The 25,287-nt window shown below is 46.5% G+C and overlaps 1 protein-coding gene across 6 annotated transcripts in view; it reads left to right on the forward strand.

Moving 5' to 3' along the window:
- ints3 (integrator complex subunit 3) overlaps nucleotides 1-25,287 on the forward strand; it is a 147,670-nt gene that overhangs the window by 109,736 nt on the left and 12,647 nt on the right. For 5 of the 6 annotated variants that reach the window (XM_069940619.1, XM_069940620.1, XM_069940621.1 and 2 more), the window contains 7 exons: nucleotides 1,770-1,796; nucleotides 6,633-6,687; nucleotides 8,991-9,094; nucleotides 12,737-12,781; nucleotides 20,757-20,876; nucleotides 23,371-23,524; nucleotides 24,983-25,051. In XM_069940619.1, coding sequence (XP_069796720.1) covers nucleotides 1,770-1,796; nucleotides 6,633-6,687; nucleotides 8,991-9,094; nucleotides 12,737-12,781; nucleotides 20,757-20,876; nucleotides 23,371-23,524; nucleotides 24,983-25,051 — 574 coding nt within the window. Of the gene's footprint in view, nucleotides 1-1,769; nucleotides 1,797-6,632; nucleotides 6,688-8,990; nucleotides 9,095-12,736; nucleotides 12,782-20,756; nucleotides 20,877-23,370; nucleotides 23,525-24,982; nucleotides 25,052-25,287 lie in introns of those variants that run through there. The other variant, XM_069940624.1, reaches the window with a different exon arrangement.

Raw genomic sequence — 25,287 nt, forward strand, 5'->3', positions numbered from 1 at the left:
CTGTTTCCGTGCTGTAATTGTTATGTTATGTTTATGTTATTCATTTTCTCTCTGGATGTGTGGCTTGGACTCCTCACTGTAATCTTCCATGTGACATCCATTGTGACAAAAACAGACACTTTATTGAACAGTAGTAAAATCCGAAAGTCTGCAGACACTGTGATTGAAGTAAAAACACACTGTAAAATACAAACTGTGTTTTATGCAGCAAAGATAAAGATTCATAACCAATGTTTACAGCCTGAGCCATTCATCAAGGTCTTCAACATGTCTCTCCATAGCCTCATACACTGCCAAACCAAGGCCTCCCAAAAATTGGAGGAGCCAATCCTAGTATTCCGTCCTGCTCCTTGACTGGTCTTACCCATCCCCCAATCTCTTGGGGCGGTAACCCAGCTTCTGAGCTCAGGTGGCAGGAGGGGGAACTTGAACCTGCAGCCTTCTGCCTTGAGCAAGTGCCGCGCTGCTCTGCGGGTATGGGGACTGGTTCGGATTTGGTAAAGCTTTTTCGTAAAGCTCCAAGTTCGCCAGATTATTGGTGGAACTTGGGGCCCCAGTATTACCCCTCACGACTCTGTGTCCCGGTTATGCGGGATGAGCAAAAAAGTGCATATACTCTGTGTCCCAGTTTTGTGGGACAACCAGCAAGCACGTATGGTCCACGTCCCTGTTTTCCAGGACTGGTTTTATACCCAACCACCAGCTGGTTTGTACTGGTGTTCATACTGTAGTTTACCCATAAACCCAATCCAGAATATATGTTATGAAAAGTTGAAAATAGCCAAAGTCCAAAAGGGTTAAAGTAGAGAGGGGTAAAACATGAAATTCTGCCGATGCATTGATTAAAATAAAAGCACAAGGCTGGGGAAACTCAGCAAGTCAAACAACAAACTTTAGAAAGCAAACAAAGATGCACAACCAACGTTTTGGGCCTGAGCCCTTTATCAAGATATAAGCAAAATGTTGGTAGGTGCCTGTATAAATGGGGGGGGGGGGGGGGGGGTAGGGGATGGCAGGGAGAGGATCAGCGTCCCAAGGTAAGAGATAATAGGTGGATAAGTTGGGGGGGGGGACAACAGAAAACGGAGGGGAATGGCTCTGTTAAAATCAGAATTTATTGGCGTGAACACGTCACAAAATTTGTTGTTTTGTGGCAATATCACCTTGCTCTAAATAACATTTCAAGGGGTGACGTGGTTAGCATCGCTGTTAGAGCACCAACGACCAGGAGTTTGAATCTGGCAGTGTCTGTGAGGAGTTTGTACACTCTCCCTGTGTCTGCATGGGTTTCCTACAAGTGCTCCAGTTTCCTCCCACCATTTAAAGTGTACCGGGGGTGGTAGGCCAATAGGGTGGCACATGGACTGAAATGCCTGTTACTGTGCTGTCTATCTAAATTGAAATAAATAATGGGCGGGTCAAAAGAGAAGGGGTGGAGAGCTGAAGGAAAGGAGACAGAGGGATGGGGGAGAATGGGGAGCAGTCTAGCAGAACCAGAGAAGTAGACATTAATGACATCTGGTTGGAGGATGCCCAGATGGAAGGTGAGGTTTCCTACGAGGCCATGGACAGACATGTCAGCACGGGAGTATGGCGCAGAATTGAAATCCAATGTCTCCGATTCTCCAGCATTGCGTTTTAACATTTGCTTCAATGTTCAAAGTCAGGGAGCAGATAACTGTGACTGAAAATGTTTGATTGATTATCTTTTTTTTTTCTTTTGTTATTTCCACCCCATCGGCCTCAAATTCCCTATCTGAACCCGACAGAGAAGAAGATAATGACAACTATCGCACGTAAGCACATTACCAATGATCACTTTTTCTTCGGTGCTACGCTGTTAACATTTTTCTCCCTCAGATCATTTGTGTTCTGTTACCATTCGGGACAAAGTGGAGCTGGGGTTGAACGGAGGCCACTATTGGGAGCCGGTACTTGGGGTGCACTGGTCTCCACGTTTCTCAGTTGGGGAGGGAGGGCTTTGAATTATTTACTCCTGCTTACCTTATTGTCCTCGTATTCTGTGATGACCTTGGCAATGGAGATGAGACTGGGATCACTGCAGTTCAACAGGTTGACTGAGCCCCTCGATTAGTCTTCTGTCTGTACTGCTACCAGGTCGATGTTACTCTGGATACAAACCCATCAGTTACATTTCAGCCTGTTACTCACTTCTGACGGGTGTTTCTTGAGGGACAAGTCTCCCGATTCCCTTCACAAAACATTACAACACAGAACAGGCCCTTCAGCCCATGACGTTCTGCTGACCTGCAAAAAAAAACTAAACCCTCCATATCTCATAACCATCTATTTTCCTTTTATTAAAATGTCTAAGAGTTTCTTAAAAACCCCTATTGTTCCAGCTTCCACCACCATCCCTGGCAAGGCATTCCAGGCACCTACAACTCTCTGTGTGGGGGATAAAAATCTTGCCCCCAATGTCTCTCCTAAATTTACTTCCCTTCATTTTGAGCAAATGTCCTCTGGTGTTTGCTACTCTCGCCCTGGGGATAAAGGTGTTGGATGGGTGTCTATTTTAACTATGCCTCTCATAATCTTGTAGTCCTCTATCAAGTTACCTCTCATCCTTCTTCGCGCCAAAGAGAAAAGTCCCAGCTCTGCTCACCTTGCCTTATAAGTCATATTTTGCAGTCCAGGCAACATCCTGGTAAATCTCCCCTCACCCTCTCCAGTCTTTCATTAGTTTCCAGCCCATTACTCCCTCCTGATTCAAGATGAGATTGAGTTTGGAGCTTTGTGTGTCGTTTAGATCATCTAACTGCAGGAAAGATATCAATAAGATTGAAAAAGTGCAGAGGAAATTTACTAGAATGTTGCCGGGCTTGAAGAACTGAGCTACAGGGAAAAGTTAAACAGGTTAGGACTTTATTCCCTGAGGGGAGATTTGATACAAAATATGAGAGTTATAAGTAGACCAAATGCAAATAAGGTTTTTCCACTGAGATTAGGTGAGGACCAAACCGGAGGATGAGATGCTTCCACTCGTGACAGACTTGCACGAGTCCAGTACAATCAGAATTTATTGTCTTGAACATGTCATGAAAGAGGAAAAGTTTAAAGAGAACATGAGAAGGAACTTGTTCACACAGAGAGTTGTGGGAGTGGGGAACGAGCTGCCAGCTGAAGGGAATGCAGGTTCAATTTTAACACTTAAGAAAAATTTGAACAGGTACATGGTCTGGGTGCAGATCTGTATGACTAGGTAGAATAATAGTTCAGCACAGACTAGAAGGGCCTAAGGGTTCTATGGTTATACAATGTACACATGCACCAAAATTCTTACTTGATGCAGCTGAATGGGTAATTTTAAAAAGGAAAAACAGCTTTAAAAAAAAAAACAACTACAACGGTATACTTGATTGAATATTTTTAAAAAAGAATTAAAAAATAGAGAATAAATATTAAGTTGTTATGAGCCCAGAGGACCCATAAACCCAGCAGCAGTAGATATTCACCAAGACAAATAGTTACTTAAACAAAAGTTGCTTTTAATTATTTTTAAACATGAAAATAGAATCAAACTTTAACTTAACTATTATTAACTTAACTTAACCCTCTTCTAATTCTAAGCGTACGTGTGTGTAATGTCTGAAAAGTTCTTTGGTTCACAGTCAAATCTCATTCCTCCAAGTTCACTGGTTGCAGATAATTCTTATACTGTGCATAGAATTTAACATTTATAAAGTTCACCAGGCTTTGGTGCTCGAAAGGTAAATGGTTACCGCTCAGGAAGGTTCTTGTTAGATTTCAGAGAGAGATTTGTTGTTGCAGGATATCCACATTCCCGACAAAACTTGCCACGTCAGGGTTCTCCAGATGATAACCTCTTTCTTTCAGGTCATTACAGAGTTCCTTTTTGTTTCCCTTATTCCAAGTGAAACATTAGACTGCCAGTCCTCTTCTCTTGCATGAACCACAAGGGCTGTGACTCGGCCATCTTCCACACTGGGGCTTCTTGGCAGCTTTTCCTGTTTCAATTCCAGCTGCTCTTGCTGGCTGAAACACAGTCAGAGTGATCTCCACTTTTCTCTCTCCCATGCACTGAGACTGAGAGAAAGCCTGTTTGACTCTCTCTGCTTGCAAAACCACATGACCCTCTTACAACAGCAAAGCTCTTCTGCAAACAATAGCAGCTCCAGTCTGCTCTCTTGGGCACTCTTCAAAGTTCTTGCAAAAAAGTGTGAGAAGCCATTATGTCTCCAGTATTTCAAATAAGATCTGTTTTAAAGTGTTTGCATGTGACCTACTCTAACAAACGTTTCCCAGTTTATCTCCCAGAAACATATCTATATACTCTGTCACACAGTTAACCTTGTGCAAAAAACCTGACAGCAACAATGCAGAGTCCTTTTGCGGTGTCAGAGCAGCCAAGTTTAAGTCAAGTTCAGGTTTATTATCATCCAATTGTACAAGTACAGCCTGACGAACAAGTACAGCCTGGTCCAAAAAACATGTGAACACACAACCAGACATAACACGCATGCAGACATATGCAGTACATATAGAAAAAAATAAAAGTAGAGTCTCGGAGGGTTAACCCAAGCACTTCATTCATTTGTTCAGCAATCTCGCTGCCCGTGGGGAAAAAAAAACTGTTCCTCAGCCTGGTGGTGCTGGCTCTGATCCTCCTGTATCTCTTCCCTGATGGGACCAGCTGGAAGATGCTGTGTGCGGGGTGGAAGGGGTCTTCAACGATGTTGTGCACCCTCTTCAGACAACGATCCCAGTAGATCATGTGGATGGTGTGGGGGGTGGAGGGAGACTCCAGTGAACCTCTCTGCTAATCTTGTGTCCTGTGGACTGACCTCCCATCCCATGCTCTAGATCAGTGGTTCTCAACCTTTTTCTTTCCACTCACACACCACTTAAGTAATCCCTAGGCTATTGGTGCACTGTGATTGGTAAGGGATTGCTTAAGGAGGGATGTGAGTGGGAAGGTTGAGAATCACTGCTTTAGACCCAATTGTTACTGAAATATTTTGCTTGAGAAAAATTGTCATTGGCCCATTTCCTCTGGAGTTATGAAACCGTGCACATAACGAGTCAATTAGGTACAATTAAAACAGTGATTTTCAAACTTTTTCTTCCCACCTTAAGCAATCCCTTACTGATCACAGAGCACCTATGGCATAGGGATTACTTAAAGTGGTATGTAAGTGGAAAGAAAAAGGTTGAGAACAACTGCTCTAGAGCAACCATACCACACTGATGCAACTGGCCAGGACACGCTCATTCGAGCCCCTGTAGAAAGTTGACAAGATGGTGGCCGATAGCCTTGCCCACTTCAATCTTCCTGACAAGTGAGGAGACGTCCCTGATCAGTGTAACAAGGCAGGGTTCAAGAGCCTGATAGCTGTTGGAAAGAAACTGCTCTTGAACCTTGAAGCTTCTGCCCGAAAGTTGTAGTGAGAAGACATTGTGTCCAGGGTGATGGGGATGTATTTATTTATCCATTCTTTTAAATTTATTGTCTATTTTTCTGACTTGGCATATTGGGGTACTTTGCTTATACTATTGTAGTTGGTGTAACTTGCTGGCTTGGCTGCAGCTGTACGTTGTACTTGTGTATAAAACTTGCACAACTCAAAAATTAGTTCTATATTCCTCGGAGTGCAGAAGATTCTGAGGTGATTCTATTGAAACGTATCAGATTGTGAGCGGTCAGGACAGAGGAGGTGCTTCCACTAGAGACAGTCTTGTATGAGTACAGTAGAATCAGAATTTATTGTCATTAACATGTCATGAAATTTGTTATTTTTGGCAGCTTCTCAGTGCAAATATTGATATAAATTACATTTCAAATTAACAAATAAATTCCTGCAAAAGAAGATAAAATGAGGCAGTGTCTGTGGTTCGTTGTTCATTCAGGAATCTGATGGCGGAGGGGAAGCAGCTGTCCTTGTGCTGCTGGGTGTTCGTTTTCAGGCTCCTGTACCTCCTTCCTGATGGTAACAGTGTGAAGAGGGCATGACTTGGGTGATGGGGGTCCTTGAGGATAGAGGCTGCTTTCTTGAGACACTACCTCTTGTTGATGACCTCGATGGAGTGGAGACTGATGCCCGCGTTGGCCCTGGCCGAGTTCACAACTCTGTAGTCTTTTTCCTGACCTGTCCAGACAGTGCAGGAACCTGTTAGAATGTTTTCCATGGTACACCTGTTGATATTTGCAAGAGTCTTTGGTGACAAATCTCCTCCAACCCCTCATGAAGTGTAGCCGCTGGCGAGCCTTGTTCGTGATTGCATCGACATGGAGGCTCCAGGACAGATCCTCAGAGATGTTGACCACCTCCCCCCCTCAGGAATTTGAAGTTTGTAACCCTTTCCACTGCTGACCCCTCAGAGAGAACTGGCTTGTGTTGGACATCGGTGGGGGGGGGGGAATAGAGTGTGGTGAATTTCTGGAATTCTGTCCTGCAGGGATTTGGATCATTGGTGGTATTTTGGAGGAGGTTGATAAACATTTGGAAGATCAAGGAGTTAAAGGCACAGATGAATTGAGAACCGGGGCAGATCAACCACTGTCACCGTTGAATGGTGTGGAAGGCTTAAGAGGGGGACGTGGCCTTCTCTTTTCTTCTCTGATCTGTTTTCTTTCCTTCGCTCCCTTTCAGTGACACGGAGATTCAGTGTGAAATAATGCAGGAGATCGTGGACATGATATTGGAGGTAAGTGGTGGATGTGTTCTTTTGTCATCCTGGTATCAGAATTTTATAGTCATGAACATATCACGAAATTCGTTGTTCTGCGGCAGTGTTGCAACTGCAAATATGGCTGTAAATTACATTAAAAAAGAAATGAGTGCCAAAAAAAAGAGAAACTGAGATTGTGTCTGTGGCTCATTGTCCATTCAGAAATCTGATGGTGCTGTTTTTGTGCTGTTGGGTGTTCGTCTTCAGGCTCCTGTACTCCCTTCCCGATTGTAGGAGAGTGAAGAAGGCATGGCCTGGGTGGTGGGGATAGAGTAGCTGGAGCTCACAAGGTGCCCATTTCCTCTTTCCATGTGAGAAAGTAAAGCTGGCTTTGTGTGTTCCCTGCAATTTGACCAGGTTAACAGATTCAGAATTCTTTTATTGTCATGTAATAGTACAGAACTTTTAACATTTCACAAAATTACCTTCTGCCTGCCGTAAGGCTAAGAATCATCGTTGGTGTTGCCAGGCTCCCCTTATAGTCAGAGGAAGAGAAGCAAATGAGAGTCCCTTCAGAGGTACTGAGTGTCCATGGGTTCACCTGAAGCTGCTCAGACTCCTGTTCCATCTATCAGATTTGACTGAAGACCGTGCAGTCCATCGGGAACTCTGTCTGATCTTCAGGATAATGCTGTACTCCTTGTTTAAAATGGATACATGACATCACCTGCTCTTCCTACATCTCATTGAAAGGTCCTGACCCGAAACGCTTACTGACCATTTCAAAGTTCAGATTTATTGTCAGAGTACATACATAACATCACATACAACCCTGAGATTCTTTTTTCCTGCGGGCCGGGCAGAATTTCTGCTTATCGGAGGAGCAAAAAAAAACTAGTCAAGAAAAGATGCTCCTCAACTTACGATGGGGTTGTGTTCTGGCAAGCCCATCGAAAGTCGGGAAAAAACCTAATTTGAGAAAGAATACCGCACCTACCTTTTTTTTTAAACAATTAAATTTTAAAAACCTTTATTCCACGCTGAAAAAAACCCATTAACATACACAGCTGAAAGTACACTGGGTGTGAAGAATGGGGCTGCTAAAGCGACAGGGTCGTCAATTTCACTCTTCTGATGATGCTCGAGAACAGCTCGTAGAACGCACTGCAGACACTGTGAGCGTGGTTGACTCAGCATCGCGAGAGAGTAGCACACCCCATATTGCGAGCGTGGTTGACTCAGCATCGCGAGAGAGTAGCACACCCCATATCGCAAGCGCGGGGACAGATCGGAATTCGAAATTGAAAGTACAGATTCGAACCATCATAACTTTGAAAAATCGTAAGTTGGGGAGCACCTGCACAATTATACATATGCATGACCATTTCTCGCTCCGGGTCCTGTCTGACCTGCTGAGTTCCTCCAGCATCACATTGTTCAAGATCCCAGTATCTAGTCCATGCCAAATGATTACTCTGCCTTGTCCCACTGGCCTGCACCATGGCTCTCCAAGTCCCTCCCATGTCAAATCTGAGCCCCGCCTTCACCACTCCATCTGGCAGCTCAATCTACACTCTCACAGACCCTCTCCGGAAACTGGAGATTAAAGACACAAACCTAAATTCAAGTTTAAGTTTTTTTATCATCCAATTGCTCAACTACACCCTGTCAAAACCGTGTTCTCTGGTCCTCAGTGCAAAACAGGCAAACGCCACGCCGGACATGCTGCCCCACCAGACATACAATACATATGCAGAACAAAAATTAATCTATACAAATAAATAAATATTGTTTCATGAATCTGAGGGTCAGTGTGAGCAGTTCCTTTGGTCGTTCAAAATTCTCACTTCCTGTGGGAAGAAGCTGTTCCTCAGCCTGGTGGTGCTGGCTCTGATACTCCTGGATCTCTTCCCCACTGGGAACAGCTAAAAGAGTTGTGAATTTGCAGATGACACAACAATAGTTGACCTCATCAGTAAAAAGCAATGAGCGGCACTACAGAGAAATGATGGGTCTCGTGATGTGGTGTGAGAATAACAACCTGAGTCAACATGGGCAAGGGGAGATGATCATGGACTTCAGGAGGACCGACTCCAAGACACTGCTATTTATTTAACTATTTATCTATTTTTATATATGTATAGTCGAACTCCATATGCATCATTTCTCTCCGTGCATTTGAATGTTTTTGTACCAAGGACCAGAGAACGCTGATTTGTCAAGTTGTACTTGATGAGAAATTAAGAATCCACAGTAGCTCCCAATCGTTGCAGATATTTCTGTCGAGTCGTTTGAAGCCGTTTTCTAAACTTGTCATTCTCTTGCTGTCTCTCTGGAAGGATGACTTTGATTCAGAACTCATGGTGACGTTGGCTTCTTGCCTGGTGGAATTGTTCAAGGGGCACTTCAGAGGAGAAGTTCTGCCTGAGGAGATCACGGAGGAGTAAGTTTTGACTTGGGTGTAAGTTTTAATTTTGTGTGCATGTTTGCACGTTTAATGTCGGCTAACAGGATTTAGAATGGAAATTGAGGCAGGGCTTGGTGTAAGTGGTGGACAAGATGAGGGGTGCATGGTTAGACCAGAACTCTGGAGCAGCCATTCTCAATGAGGACTACAGCACTTTTAGAGGTGGGGGGTGGAGGGGAGGGGAAGGATGGACTGAAATCGTAATGTTTTATGTACAATAAAACCCCTGGTATCTGGCACCTATGGAGATTGATAGATGCCGGATAAGTGAGTTTGCCAGTTGCTTGAAACTCATTCTGACAATACCTAACTAATGTACCTGCATTAAGAATAAATATTTTAAAAGACAAAAATACTATACTGTACTTACACTGAACAAACTTCACTGCATGAATATATAAGAATTTTACTTTATTTTCAGTCACCTTCTTTCAAAACATTTAACTGCACTCCCCCTCCACAGAACCGCCTGAAAGGCGAACAATAACATTCTGAATAATTAAACCCCCTCTCCCAAGTTTACAGATAATGTTACTAACATACTTGATTATATTCAAATAAAGATAAAGACTCATACTGAGCAGGGATAAGAGTCCCTTTAAGGGTGTTGCCCCAACTGCGAGCAGCATCGACCAGACCTTTGTCCTGGGCGACGCCATTTTATTCAAACACAACTTTATCCAAACAGCTGCTACGAGTAAATCACGACCAGGGCCCTTTGCTGACTGAATATTCACTCCCATCTTCACCAAGAGTTTACGTGTTACTTCAGAGAACAATTATAGTCTTAAACTTTTATTTATTTATTTATTTTGACAGTTGCTTGAATTCCGGATACCAGAGTTTTACTGTAGAAGTACAGAAGAAACCAACTAAATTAACTGCTTCACAGGGAAGGGGGGCCATAAACTTTAACCAGAGTCCGAAGGATGTCATAGCCAAAAAAAAGGTTGGGAATGGCTGCATTAGAGCAGGGTATCAGTGGGGTGATATGGGAATCTGGAACCTGTCAAAAGCCTCTCCCTACAGCAGTCCCCTCACGGCCATCCCTCCTTCCTCCTGCTGCTCCCTGGCCGCCTCTCCCTCCTGCCGCTCCCTGGCCGCCCCCTCCCTCCTGCCGCACCTTGGCTGCCCTTCCCTCCTGCCGCTGCCTGGCCGCCCCCTCCCTCCTGCCGCTCCCTAGCTCCCATTCCCTCCCCACAGCAATCCCTCCCTCCTGCTGTTCCCTCACCCCCCCACCTGTCTGATGATGCACTCTGATAGGAACACCACGATATTGGCTGGAATATGTATCTGCGTGCAGGAGCTTTGGCCAGTAACCGACAGCTGGCAGTGCAGCATCACTTGGTCACGTTGTAGCTGATACACCTTCAGCCACTGGTCTTTGATGAAATGCACACCCATGGCCTTCTGCATAAAATTCACCATTGCAACCACTCAATTGTTTCCTAATTGGTCTGCAAATCTAGCTGCTGAATCTGCCTCAGCTGCTGTTCTCCAGTGCCACAGGATTGTCAGTTGATCATCGAGTCATTCAGTATGTCATTAATTATCAGGCTGTTGTCCAGTTACCCCGCAGTGGAACATGGTTTGGGCTGAGTTGAAACCATTCTGAAGAAGATTTGGCTCCATACGTCCTCATCCAAATCGTTAACGTGAATGACAAACATCTGTAGCGCCAGTATCAGTCCCTGGAGTGCACCATTGGTGACAGGCCTCCATTCAGTGGCACCACCATTGGTCCCTGTGGCACGCTACTGTGACAGGCCTCCAATCTGTGACAGGCCACTGGTGACAGGACTCCACTCAGTTCCCCTTACCAGCGATCCCTGCGGCAGACCACTGGTGACAGGCCTCCATTCAGTTCCCCTTACCAGCGATCCCTGCGGCAGACCACTGGTGACAGGCCTCCAATCAGTGCTCCTACCATTGGTACCTGTGGCACGCTACTGTGACAGGTCTCCAATCTGTGTCAGGCCACTTGTGACATGCCTCCAATCAGTGCTCCTACCATTGATCCCTGTGGCAGACCACTGGTGACAGGCCTCCAATCAGTTCCCCTTACCAGCGATCCCTGCGGCAGACCACTGGTGACAGGCCTCCAAACAGTGCTCCTACATTGATCCCTGCGGCAGACCACTGGTGACAGGCCTCCAATCAGTGCTCCTACCATTGATCCCTGTGTCAGGCCACTAGTGATAGGCCTCCAATCAGTGTCCCTACCATCGATCCCTGTATCAGGTCACTAGTGATAGGCCTCCATTCAGTGCCCCTACCATTGATCCCTGCGGTAGACCCCTGGTGACAGGCCTCCAATCAGTGCCCCTACCATCGATCCCTGTGGTAGACCACTGGTCATGGGCCTCTAAACTGAGAAACAACCCTCCGTAACCACACTCACCCCAACAACTAAGCCAACTCTGGATCCCATGTGATCTATCCTTCCAGACCATCCTACCACCTGGGACCTTGCTGAAGCCTGCTGTCATGGCCTCATCGATCCTACTGGTTGCCTCTTCAAAAAAACAAACACGATAAAATTCAATAGACACATAAAGCGCAGCATCTATCCCAAATCACCTCATTACAGGAAGGATGTGGAAGCTATGGAGAAGGTGCAGAGAAGATGTATCAGGATGTTGCCTGGATTGGGAAACAAGTCTTATGAGGCAAGGTTGGCAGAGATGGGACTTTTCTCTTTGGAGCGAAAGAGGATGAGAGGTGACTTAATAGAGGTCTACAAGATTATGGGAGGCATGGATAAGGTGGACAGCCAGCACCTTTTTTTCCCAGATCAAGAGTAGCAAACACTGGAGGACAGCTTGAAAAAAAAAGTGATAGGAGGTAAGTTTAGGGGAGACATCAGGAGTACATTTATTTTTACACACAGAGTTGTGGGTGCTTGGAATGCATTGCCAGGGGTGCTGGTGGAGGCTGAAACAATAAGGGCATTTAAGAGACTCTTAGACACGCGGATAAAAGAAAAATAGAGTGTTACGCGGTAGGAAGGATATTTTTTGTAGGTGTATATAGGTCGGCACAACATGGGGCGAAGGGCCTGTACTGTGCTGTCATGTTCTATGTTCTAATTGCTCCTAGCCGTCCAACTGCAGTAATCCTGTAGTGTTCCCATCACTGTAGTTCCCTAGCTGGTGCTGCAGCTTTCCTTGAATAAAGAACCTAAAAAATCTTTGAATAAAGAACCTAAAAAATCCTTGAATAAAGAACATAAGAAATAGGAGCAGTTGAGACTGCTCCACCATTCCTGGTGGAGCTGGTGAGAGGCTCATCTCCACCTACCTGCCTTTTCCCCACGTAGAGCCTCGGCATGAGCCTCCCTCCAGCCCTCGATGACTGATGACACCAACGTTTTCCTGCCAGGGCCCAGTAATTTCTTCTCCAGCTTCCTGTAGCATCCCAGGCAACTCTGGGTCGGGATTCATTCAGCTTTAAATGATGTAAGACTAGCAGCACCTCCTCAAGTGTAATGTGGTTAATTATAAAACTTTGCTTATTTCTCCTCCTGTGAAGCTCTTGAGAATATTTTGCTGCTGGTAAAGGTTCTATATTTATAAGCTGTTGTTTGGTTGATGACTTTTTAATTGTCTTCATTTTCAGATCTCTGGAGGAGTCTGTGGGAAAGCCATTGTACGTAACCTTCAGGTAGGTCCAGGCCACTGAATCTGAATTCCTGACCATTAATAGCACCACTAATGATTTTCTTTTCTCTGCCTCTCCCTCACTGAATCTCAACACATAAGAAATAGGAGGAGGAGTCGGCCATCCGGCCCGTCGAGCCTGCTTCGCCATTCAATGGCTGATCTGATGATGGGCTCATCTCCACCCGCCTCCACATCCTGTAATTCCCCTACTCTGTAAAAAAAAATCTATCCAATCTTGACGTAAATGTATTTACTGAGGTCGCCTCCGCTGCTTCAATGGGCAGCAAATTCCATAGATTCCCCACCCTCTGGGAAAAGCAGTTCCTCCTCATCGCCATCCTAAATTTACTACCTTGGATCTTGAGGCTGTGTCCCCTCGTTCTGGTCTCTTCCACCAATGGGAACAACTACCTCTATCTTATCTCTGCCTTTCATCATTTTATGTTTCTATAAAATTCCCTCTCATAAATTCCAGCATGTATTGTCCAAATCTTTCCTTCATAGACCAACCCCCTCATCCTTGGAATCGCCCTGGTGAACCTCCTCCGCACCACCTCTAAAGCCAGTTCATCCTTCCTCAAGTAGATAGACCAGAACTGTATGCAGTACTCCAGATGCGACCCTGTACAGTTGCAGCATAACCTCCCTGCTATTAAATTTAGTCGATCTATTGATGAAGGCCAACACTCCATTTGACTTCTTGATAGCCTGCTGTCCCTGCAACCCAAGCACTCCTGTCCTGCATGTCAGTGTACTGCAGTCACTTGCCATTTAAATAATATTACTTAAATAATTTCCTCATGATTTTTCTGTCGCAGAGGGCTACATGGCTCCTCGTGTCCTTGCTGGCCTGAGAAGTTCAGGAAAAAAGATGGCTCGGCACAGACTAGAAGGGCCGAAGGGGCATATATCTATGCAGTAATGTTCTTTTGCCTGTAGGTTTCAGCACTTTGTGTACTTTGCTGAATTTTTCTGCCTCTCGTGCATTTCATTGATGTATCATCAGATCGTACAACCTGACGAATCAGCGTTCTCCAGTCCTCTGTGCAAAAACATTCAAACACGCGCACACGCATAACTCACATAGCGACAAGCGCTATATATAAAATGTCTTTGGCTTGGCTTCGCGGACGAAGATTTATGGAGGGGGTAAAAAAGTCCACGTCAGCTGCAGGCTCGTTTGTGGCTGACCAGTCCGATGCGGGACAGGCAGACACGATTGCAGCGGTTGCAAGGGAAAATTGGTTGGTTGGGGTTGGGTGTTGGGTTTTTCCTCCTTTGCCTTTTGTCAGTGAGGTGGGCTCTGCGGTCTTCTTCAAAGGAGGCTGCTGCCCGCCAAACTGTGAGGCGCCAAGATGCACGGTATATATCACGATCTTGGGAAGGCGATGGTCCTCCATTCTGGAGACGTGACCCATCCAGCGCAGCTGGATCTTCAGCAGCGTGGACTCGATGCTGTCGACCTCTGCCATCTCGAGTACTTCGACGTTAGGGATGTAAGCGCTCCAATGGATGTTGAGGATGGAGCGGAGACAACGCTGGTGGAAGCGTTCTAGGAGCCGTAGGTGGTGCCGGTAGAGGACCCATGATTCGGAGCCGAACAGGAGTGTGGGTATGACAACGGCTCTGTATACGCTTATCTTTGTGAGGTTTTTCAGTTGGTTGTTTTTCCAGACTCTTTTGTGTATTCTTCCAAAGGCGCTATTTGCCTTGGCGAGTCTGTTGTCTATCTCATTGTCGATCCTTGCATCTGATGAAATGGTGCAGCCGAGATAGGTAAACTGGTTGACCGTTTTGAGTTTTGTGTGCCCGATGGAGATGTGGGGGGGCTGGTAATCATGGTGGGGAGCTGGCTGATGGAGGACCTCAGTTTTCTTCAGGCTGACTTCCAGGCCAAACATTTTGGCAGTTTCCGCAAAGCAGGACGTCAAGCGCTGAAGAGCTGGCTCTGAATGGGCAACTAAAGCGGCATCGTCTGCAAAGAGTAGTTCACGGACAAGTTTCTCTTGTGTCTTGGTGTGAGCTTGCAGGCGCCTCAGATTGAAGAGACTGCCATCCGTGCGGTACCGGATGTAAACAGCGTCTTCATTGTTGGGGTCTTTCATGGCTTGGTTCAGCATCATGCTGAAGAAGATTGAAAAGAGGGTTGGTGTGAAACAGCAATAAAGTTGTGTGAAACAGCAATGGTGTCTCCCAGGATGAAGAGCTGGTTGATGCTGCTCGCCCTTAAAGTGACTGCTTATCTCTGCTTAGTAAGAGGCTTTATCTGTAAACTTGGGAGGGGAGGGGGAGATAATTATCTATAATGTTAGTGTTTGTCTTTCATTCGGTTCCGTGGAGGGGGAGGAACCTGCAGATGCAGCAACGGTTAAATGTTTTCAAACAATGTGACTGAAAATAAAGTAAAATGCTTTTGAGGTTTATATATTTATGCAGGTGAAGTTTGTTCAGTGTAAGTACAGTAGAGTATTTTTGTCTTTTAAACTTTATTCTTAATGCAGGTGTATTAGTTAGGCATTGGAAAAGTGAGAAAATACACTTATCTGGAATCTACCAATCCCCATAGGTGCTGGATACCAGGGTTTCACTGTACATATATATTTCTTAAAATTGTTTAACGAGTAGTAGGGTCTCGAAGGGTTTGCATGAACATTTCATTCAGTCGTTCAGCATCCTCACTGCCCGAGGGAAGAAGCTGTTCCCCAGCCTGGTGGTGCTGGCTCTGATGCTCCTGTATCTCTTCCCCAACGGGCACAGCTGGAAGATGCTGTGTGTGGGGTCCTCAACGATTTAGCGAGTCCTCTTCAAACAACAATGCGGGATGATAGGCGAGTCCCAGGGCTCTCCGGCCGGAGCAGTTTCTCCGCATTGAACCTGAATCCTCCCCTCCGTCACTGCCATTTCTGCTAGGCCAAAATCACCATCCAGCATAGAAATGGACCTTTCAGACCCTGTGCTGATCAAGTACCTATCCGTGCCAATCCCATTCACCAGCTATTGCCATGCAGTTCGAGTTTATTATCTTCTGACTATACGTATGAAACCCGACGAGGCAGCATTTCTCCGGACCATGGTGCATGTACATTAGCAGCACATAGTAATCAATTATATACATCAAGATATAATTTAATGTAAATATTTTTGGATAATTGTCATGGTTCATTCATCTCACCACCGGCAGGAAGAAGCTGTTCCTCAGCCTGCCAGTCCTGATTTTGATGCTCCTTTCTTAATGGTAGTGGGTCAAAGATACAGTGCCTCGGGGTGAAAAGGGTCATCAATAAAATTCTTGAGCCCTATTGAAGCATGCTCCCGGCAAATTCTGTCAATAGAGGAACGGGAGACCCCAGTGATCTTCGCCATTTTTGTTGATCCTCTGTTTTGGCTTCTGGGTCCGATGCTTTGCAGCTACCGTCCCACACAGTGATGCAGGCAGACAGGGCCCTCAATTGTGTTCCTTTTGTAAGAGCAGGGATGTGTTGAGGCTCTGTAAGTGTGTTCTCACTTGGAGTACTGTGAGGCGCTTTGTGCTCCTCATTGAAGAAAGGATGTGCTGATGTTGGAGAGGGTTCAAAAGAGGTTCACTCCAGGATTATCATATGAGGGGTGTTTGACAGCTCCTGGCCTGTACTCACTGGAATTTAGGAGAATGGGGGGGCGGGGGGGGGGGGTGTGGAAATCTCATTGAAACCAAATGTTGATGAGAGTCCAGGGCAAGAGGGCACAACTTCAGGATGGAAGGGTTTCTACTCAGAACAGAGATGGGGAGGAATTTCTTCAGCCAGAGGGCGGTGAATCTGTGGAATTTGTTGTCACAGGCGGTGGTGGAGGCCGGGTCATTGGATGTATTTAAGGCAGAGATTGATCAGTTCTTGATCAGCCAGGGCATCAAAGGTTGTGGGGAGAAAGCCGGGCAGTGGGGCTGAGTGGGAAAACAGATCGGCTCATGCTGAAATGGCCGGGGCAGACTCGATGGGCTGAAAAAGCCTATTTCTGCTCCTATGTCAAGATGGGGGTGGGGCCTTGCTCTCCTGAACCTCCATTCAAATTCAAATGGTTGATGGGATATTGTGCGTGTCTCCACCATCCCAGCCTGAGCCTGTGGGCTACTTTTCCTGAGCCACACTGACCTCCTTTTCCTGACCCCCATGACTGAATGGTGAAAGGCTGCCATCCTAAACAGCAGCAGTTCGTTCTTGAAGGTGCTCTTGCTAGTTGGGGAGGGATGTTATGAGCCCAGAGGACCCCAAAACCCAGCAATAATAGATATTCACCAAGACAACTGGTTACTTAAATAAAAGTTGCTTTTAATTATCTTTAAACATGAAAACAGAATCACACTTTAACTTATCACTATTGGCTTAATTAACCTAACAACCACCCCCCACCCCTTCTAATTCTAAGCGCACGTGTGTGTAATGTGTGTGTAAGTTCAGAAAAGTTCCTTGATTCACAGTCCAATCTCACTTCTCATTCCTCCAAGTTCACGGGTTGCAGGCAATTCTTATACTGTGCACAGAATTTAACATTGATAAAGTTCACCAGGCTTTGGTGCTTGAAAGGTAAAGGGTAACCAGGAAGGTTCTTGTCAGTTTTCAGAGAGAGATTTGTTGTACGATGGACACCCAGCCACTTCAGTGTCTACACGAGGAAACCTGCCCCCTCAGGGCTCTCCAGATGATAACCTTTTCTTTCAGGTCACACAGAGTCCTTCATGTTTCTCTTATTCCAAGTGAAACATTAGACAGCCAGTCTTCTCCTCTTTCATGAATCACAAGGACTTTGACGAGGCTGAAGTAAGAACTCACAACCCGTCTTCCAAATGGAGTTTTCCACAAGCTTTCCAGCTTGTCCTGTTCCAGTCCCAGCTGCTGTTACTGTCTAACACGTCCTCTCTCTCTCTCTCTCTCTCTCTCTCTCTCTCTCTCTCTCTCTCTCTGAGAGAAAGCCTACTGAACTCTCTCTGGTTGCAAAACCACATGACCCCCTCTTAGAGCAGCAGGCTCTCCTGCAAACAGAATGCAGCTCCGACAAGCTCTTTAATCTGTTGCATTTTGTAAACAATCCATTAGTGAAGTCTCTTGGGCACTCTCGAAAGCTTTTGCAAAGGCTCTGAGGCCTCGACATTAACACATCTAGCATCAGCAGAGCTCCATTATTTTAAATTAGATCTACTTTAAAGTGTTTGTATGTGACCTACACTAACAAACCCTGCCCCATTTTATCTCCCAAAAGCATATCTATATTCTGTCACAGGGAGAACAGAGAACATCAGCACATTACAGGCCCTTCAGCCCACGATGCTGAGCTGACCCACACACGCACACATATATATATATATATATATATATATATAAACCCTCCTTAGCTCATCACCCTCTATTTTTCTTCCATCCATGTGCCTGTCTAAGAGTCTTTTAAATGCCTCTAATGTTCCAGCCTCCACCACCACCCCTGACAATGCATTCCAGGCCCCCACAACTCCAAGTTTATATAAAAAAAATACTCTGATGTCTTTCCTAAACTTCCCTTCCTTCACTTTGTACAAATATCTTGTGTTTGCTTCCCTGGGAAACAGGCTCTGGCCGTCCATCATATCTACTGTATGCCTCTCTTAATCCTGTACACCTCTATTAAGTCACCTTTCATCCTCCTTCACGCCACATAGAAAAGCCCGAGCTCTGTTAACCTTGACATGTTTTCCAATCCAGGCAACATCCTGGTAAATCTCCTCTGTGTCCTCCACATAACTTCAACATCTGTCCTGTAATGGGGTGACCAGAACTGAACACAATATTCTAAGTGTGGTCTCACCAGCGATTTATAAAGCTGCAACATCACCTCACGACTCCTGAACTGAATGAAGATAGAAGCTCTGGATGTGACGGGAGGTGAGCGGCTGGTTGCAATAGTTCTCACTAAAGAGGCCATACTCCGAAAACTCCAGGGTCTAAAGATAGACACGTCCTGATGGAAGCATCCCAGGATACTGAACGAAATGGCAGAAGTTAGGGTCTAGGCTTTGGAGATAATTTACCAGAATTCTCTGGACTCTGCGTAGGTCCACGCAGATCATAACGGTGAATGTCGCACCACTGTTCAAAAAAGGATGTAGGCAGAAGGAAGGGAACTATCGGGCAATTAGGGTAACATCTGTAGTTGGGGAAATGCTTGGAGGTATCATTAAAGAAAGAATAACAAGGCATCTGGAGCAAAATGGGTCCATCAGGCAGACGCAGCATGGATCCAACAAAAGGCAGGTCCTGTTTGACGAATTTTCTGGATGTAATGAGGGGAGTGGATGGACGCCATTTACCTGGATTTCCAGAATGCGTTCGGTAGGTACTGCATAAAAGGCATACAGAAGTTAAGGATGAATGGAGTCGGGGGTGATGTATCAACATGGGATTGGTTAACCAATAGAAAGCAGAGAGTTGGGGTACAGGGGTGTTTCTGGTTAGCAATCGGTGGTGAGCAGGGTGCTGCATGGCGTCTGTGCTGGACCCGCAACTGTTCACGATATACGTAAGCGATCTGGGGAAGGAGTATCGGATATCTCAGTTTGCTGATTACACTAAATTGAGTGGAAAAGCAAATTAAGCAGAGCATACTGAGAGTCAATAGGTTGTGAATGGGCAAGGGTCTGCCAGATGGAGGACAACATTGGTAAATATGAGGTTATCCAATTTGGAAGGAAAAATGGAAGATTAGATTATTAATTGGGAGGTGATTGCAGTGTGCTGCCATGCAGAAGGACTTGGGCATGAATCGCAAAAGGTCGGTTTTCAGATGCAGCAGGTTATCAGGAAGGCAAATTGAATGTTGCCCTTTATTGATGGAGGGATTGAATTTAAGAGCAGGGAGGTTATGCTGCAACTGTACAAGGTCCTGGTGAGGCCCCATCTGGAGAACTGCATGCAGTTCTGGTCTGACTTGAGGAAGGATGGACTGGCTTTGGAGGGGGTGCAGAGGAGGGTCGCCAGGTTGATTCCAGAGATGAGGGATTTAGCCTATGAGGAGAGATTGGGTTGTCTGGGACTGCACTCGCTGGAATTTAGGAGAATGAGAGGGGATCTTATAGAAACATGTAATGGCACTGATTTACCACATCTGCAAACACTCGTTTCTTTCAGCACCATCATGAAGTCGACTTTCTTCATTATTCACTAGATGCAACATTGCATTTACTTTGCAACAATTGTGCAACCACCACCCAACCAAATTCCTCTGGCCTTCTCATTGGCACACTGCCATACAGATGATCCTGACACTCTCACTTTCTGCCTCCTGTGCCTGAGATTCATCACCCACGTACTGACACTTAACACATCCGCACTTGTGCGCTATTGCTCCCACGCTTCGCATCACTTAGGTCATCAACCACGGCCGGCACAGTATAAAATTATGAAAGGCATAGATGAGATAGAGGTAGGTAAGTTGTTCCCATTGGTGGGAGAGGTGAGAACGAGGGAACATAGCCTCAAGATCCAAGGGAGTAGGTTTAAGACGGAGATGAGGAGGAACCGCTTTACCCAGAGGGTGGGGAATATGTGGAATTTGCTGTGAAGCAATGGAGGTGACCTCAGTAAATATATTTAAGACAAGGTTGGATAGATTTTTACACAGTAGGGGAATTGAGGGATATGGGCAGGTCGGTGGAGATGAGCCGATCATCAGATCAGCCATGATTACGTTGAATGGCAGAGCAGGCTCGACGGGCCGAATGGCCGACTTCTGCTCCTATTTCGTATGTTCTAATGAAGTCAATTCCCCAACTAATGAAGGCCAGGATACCACAGGCCTTCTTAACTGTCCTATCAATCTGCGCGGCAACCTGAACTTCAGGATGCAGATCCAGCGGTGACACGCGTCTTTCGATACCTTTACCCGTTCTGAGTTTTCGAAGGCTCTCTGTTCATTTCGGCAGTGGGGAAGGTGGGGGAAGCTGCAATTAATTCTCTGCCTTTCCTTCCCAGGAATCTGTGCCAGATGCAGGAAGATAACAGCAGCTTCTCATTGCTCCTGGAACTCCTCTCTGAACTCTACCAGAAGCAGCCAAAGATTGGTTACCACCTCCTCTACTACCTGCGAGCCAGGTAGGAGCTATTCGATGTACCTTGCGCCCATTTCCACAGACTGGCCGAGCTTCATGTAATTAAATCATGAGGGAACGTTTCCGTGGTTACTTGCCATCACCCAAAAAATGAGCTGTGGTACAACGTAGAGTACTAGCACAGAACAAGCCCTTCTGCCCACGAGTTTTGCTGGGTTTTATATAAATACCTACCAAAAAACAACCCTTCTAACCTCGTAACCCTTTGTTTTTCTTTCAACCGTGAGCCTGTCTAAAAATCTCTTAAATGCCCGTATTGTTCCAGTCTCCACCACCATCCCTGGCAAGGCATTCCAGGTACCCACAAATCTCTCTCAATTAGAAAAACATCCCCCCTAAATTTGGCTCCCTTCACTTTGTACAGATATCCTCTGGTGTTTGCTGGGAAAAGGTGCTGGCATCCACCTTAGCTTGTAGACCTCTATTAAGTCACTTCAGAACTCAGCAGGTGAGGCTGTATCTGTGGCTGGAATCGGAGAGTGGGGATTTTGGGTCGAGCACTGTTATGTGGCTCCAGATTCTAGCCTCTGAGGTCTCTTGCATCTCCGGTTTTCCTACCCTGATGCTACAGTATGCACATTGGAGTGTCCGCGATGATAAAAAAAATGTTTCAGCGTGAAATAGTGGCGCCGGTGACCCTTGATCGAATTTGGTTCAGTCTATACGTCCTCCATGGGTTTTCTCCCACGTCCAAAAGACATTTGGGGTGAGAAGGTTGGGGTTAAACAAGAAAGTCCGCAGGCGCTCTGTATGTAGTTTGCACAAAAATGCTGGACAAATGAGCCAAGTCATCCACCTTTTTTATGTAGCAAAGATAAAGGTGGATAACCGACGTTTCAGGCCTGAGCCCTTCATCAAGGTGTGAGCAAAATATCGCCAGGCGCCCAAACAAAATGGTGGGACAGGTGAAGGAGCACAGGCCCACAGGCAGGAGGTAATAGGTAGATAAGGAAGGGAGAGCACGAGAAAATGGGGAAGAGGGGATAGATCTGTGAATAGAGAGGGAAGAGGGTGGAGGGATGGAGAAGAGAGAGAGAGCAGGGAGTGGTCTAGCAGAAGCCAGAGAAATCAGTGTTAATGGCATCTGGTTGGAGAGTGCCCAGCTGGAATATTAGGGATTGCTCCTCCAATTTGTGGGTGGCCCTGGCTTAGCAGTGCACGAGGCAATGGACAGGCATGTCAGTGCAATTGAAATGGTCGGCCACTGGTAGTTTAATTAATCTCATGGGTGTAATTGGGCAACGCAGGCTCATGGCCCATAAATAAAAGGCTGAAGCTCCTCCACTGTTCTATCACGTGCTCCCTGCCAAAGGGTAGCATGGGCTCATGAGAAAGTAAAACTCCATCTGTACTTCAAAATGCAGAGGCATAGAGAGAGTAGACCAGCCAGCTCTCTTTCCCCAAATACCAAAGGACATCTGTACAAAGTGAAGGGGAGGAAGGTTTAGGGGGAGTCATCAGGGGTATGTTTTTATTACACATGGAGTTGTGGGTGCCTGGAATGCATTGCCAGGTGTGGCAGTGGAGGCTGGTACAATAAGGGCATTTAAAAGACAGGCACATGGATGGAAGAAAAATAGAAGGTTACAGGTTTGAGGTAGGGAAGGTTTAGTTTGTTGAGTAGGTTTAAAAAGGTCAGCACAACATCCTGCGCCGAAGGGCCAGTACTGGGCTGTGATGTTCCATGTTCACTGCTCTCCCAGGTCAGGGGTACAAAGAGTAAAGTTCCTTCTGTACTGTCTTGTCCTGTCACGCCATTCTATGGCAGGGACAGCATGGGTCAGACATGCTGGTAAAGGTCCATCAATACACCCAACACATCCCACCCTTTTCACTGAGAATCTACATTTGAACGGTGACCAGTCCTTCTGGCCCACGAGCCCAAATGGGAGGAAACTGGAGCACCCAGAGAGAACCCGTGCAGTCACGGGGAGAACGTTCAAACTCCTGACAGACAGCACTGGACTTGACCCTGGGTCGCTGGGGGTAAGTGTCCTTCAGGTGGTGATGTGGAGGCGTCGAATCAATCTGCCGGGGATCATAGCTTCATCACGAAGAAATGCGATCCTTGTATCCTTGATGGTTGGCCTCGACCCAGCCTGGAGCAGGAGTCAGATAGAGGCCCTTCAACCCAACATCCGTGAAGAACTTCAGGTCCCCATTTAATTGAGTTTTAAAGATTTACATTTAGACATACAGCACAGTGACCGGCCCTCCCAGCCCACGAACCTGGGCTGCCAAATTAACCAACAACACCTGGTATGTTTTGAAGGGTGGGAGGAAACCTATACAGTCACAGAGAGAGCATACAAACTCATCACAGACAGCGCCAGGTCACTGGTGCTGTAATAGCATGCTAACTGTGCATTGAACATTCAGCCCTTCCCGGAAGGGGAGCTGGATCTCACCAGAAACCTGAGGAATTTGGCGACTTGGCCTCCTTCCATGCCCCTTACTGCTCTGCTTGTTTCTTCCAGTAAAGCAGCAGCGGGGAAGATGAGATTATATGAGTCATTTGCTCAGGCCACGCAACTGGGAGACCTCCACACCTGCCTCATGATGGACATGAAGGCCTGTCAGGAGGATGACATCCGGCTGCTCTGCTACCTGACCCCAACGATCTACACGTCGGTATGGTCTGAACGCTTGATGTGGTCTGAACGCTCGATGTGGGAGGGGCATGCTGTAGGTGTCACTGTGGGAGGGGCGATACTGAGGAAGCTCTGCCCCATTGGAGGGAGGGGTGACACTGAGGGAGCTCCGCCCCATTGGAGGGAAGAGCGATACTGAGGGAGCTCCACCCCATGGGAGGGGGAGCGATACTGAGGGAAGTGTCACACTGGACATGGGTTTGGCGGCGGCGCTGGATGGGGGGTTGGGGGTACTGGTGGTGCTGAACACGTACCTCTTCTCTGCTCTGTCTACTTATTAAAGGGTCGAAGCCAAATACAGAGGTTGGCTACCCTTGCCATAGGCGCTATTTCTATAGACGAGCCCTTGCTTTTGACTGCAAAAGTTCAAAACCCCTCCACCCCTAGAATATATCAACTCTCTTTTAAGCCCCTGGCATTTATCGACCACTTGGATAGTCCCATCGACCCCCAGGAATCGATATCGATCATTTTGGAGACCCTTTGTATACGGGAACCGGCTCTGTATATGATGATCACAGAGTGGGCTACCGGCAGTGCATGGGGACCGGCGCTGTGTACGGTGATCCCAGGGTAGTCTAACGACAATATATGGGGGAACCAGTGCTGTGTATGGTGATCCCTGGGTGGTCTAATGACAGTATATGGGGGACCAGTGTGGTGTACGGTGATCCCAGGGTGGTCTAATGACAGTATATGAGGGACCAGCGCTGTGTACGGTGATCCCAGGGTAGTCTAACGACACTATATGGGGGAACCAGTGCTGTGTATGGTGATCCCTGGGTGGTCTAATGACAGTATATGGGGGACCAGCACTGTGTACGGTGATCCCAGGGTGGTCTAATGACAGTATATGGGGACCGGCGCTGTGTACAGTGATCCCAGGGTGGTCTAAGAACAGTATATGGGGGACCAGCGCTGTGTACGCTGATCCCAGGTTAGTCTAATGACAGTATATGGGGGACCAGTGCTGTGTACGATGATCCTGTGGTGGTCTAACGAAAGTATATGGGGACCGGCGCTGTGTATGGTGATCCCATGGTGGTCCAATAACAGTATATGGGGAACCAGTGCTGTATACAGTGATCCCAGGGGAACCTCCTTGAAAAGTTTTGAATGTTGAAAGGCATGATGGGAGAGTCTAGGACAAGTGGGCACAACTTCAGGATTAAAGTGCGTCTGCTTAGAACAGAGATGCAGAGGAATTTTTTCAGCCAGAGGGTGGTAAATATGTGGAATTTGTTGCCACAGGCAGTTGTGGAGGTCAAGTCATTGGGTGTATTTAACTCCGAGATTGATAGATTCTTGATTAGCCAGGGTATCAAAGGTTGTGGGAAGAAGACTGGACAGTGCATTTGAGTGGGAAAATGGATGGCGAGGAAGATTCGATGGGCTGAATGGCCTATTTCTACTTATGTTTATTCTCTTCTTCCTCCAGTTTCCCGATGAGACCCTCCGAAGCAGCGAGCTACTCAACATGATCGTCGCTGTCATTGACTCAGCACAGGTCAGTGCCCTTAGCCTCCGGCATTGAGTTCTCATGGCAAAAGGACCCCTCTGTAGGCTCAGTGCCCAAAGGCTTCCACAGCAGAACATGGAGATCACAGCCTGCAATCCAATTGTGAAACCAGATCGTAAGCTCAGACTCTGTTTTGCTGCAATCCCCAGTGTATACAGTGACAGACTTGTCCCCACGAGTACCTACCTCTGTGTTTCCCTCTCAGCTGATTGATTAATTCCCTC

Source organism: Narcine bancroftii, chromosome 5 (assembly GCF_036971445.1).
Source record: "Narcine bancroftii isolate sNarBan1 chromosome 5, sNarBan1.hap1, whole genome shotgun sequence".
NCBI lineage: Eukaryota > Metazoa > Chordata > Chondrichthyes > Torpediniformes > Narcinidae > Narcine > Narcine bancroftii.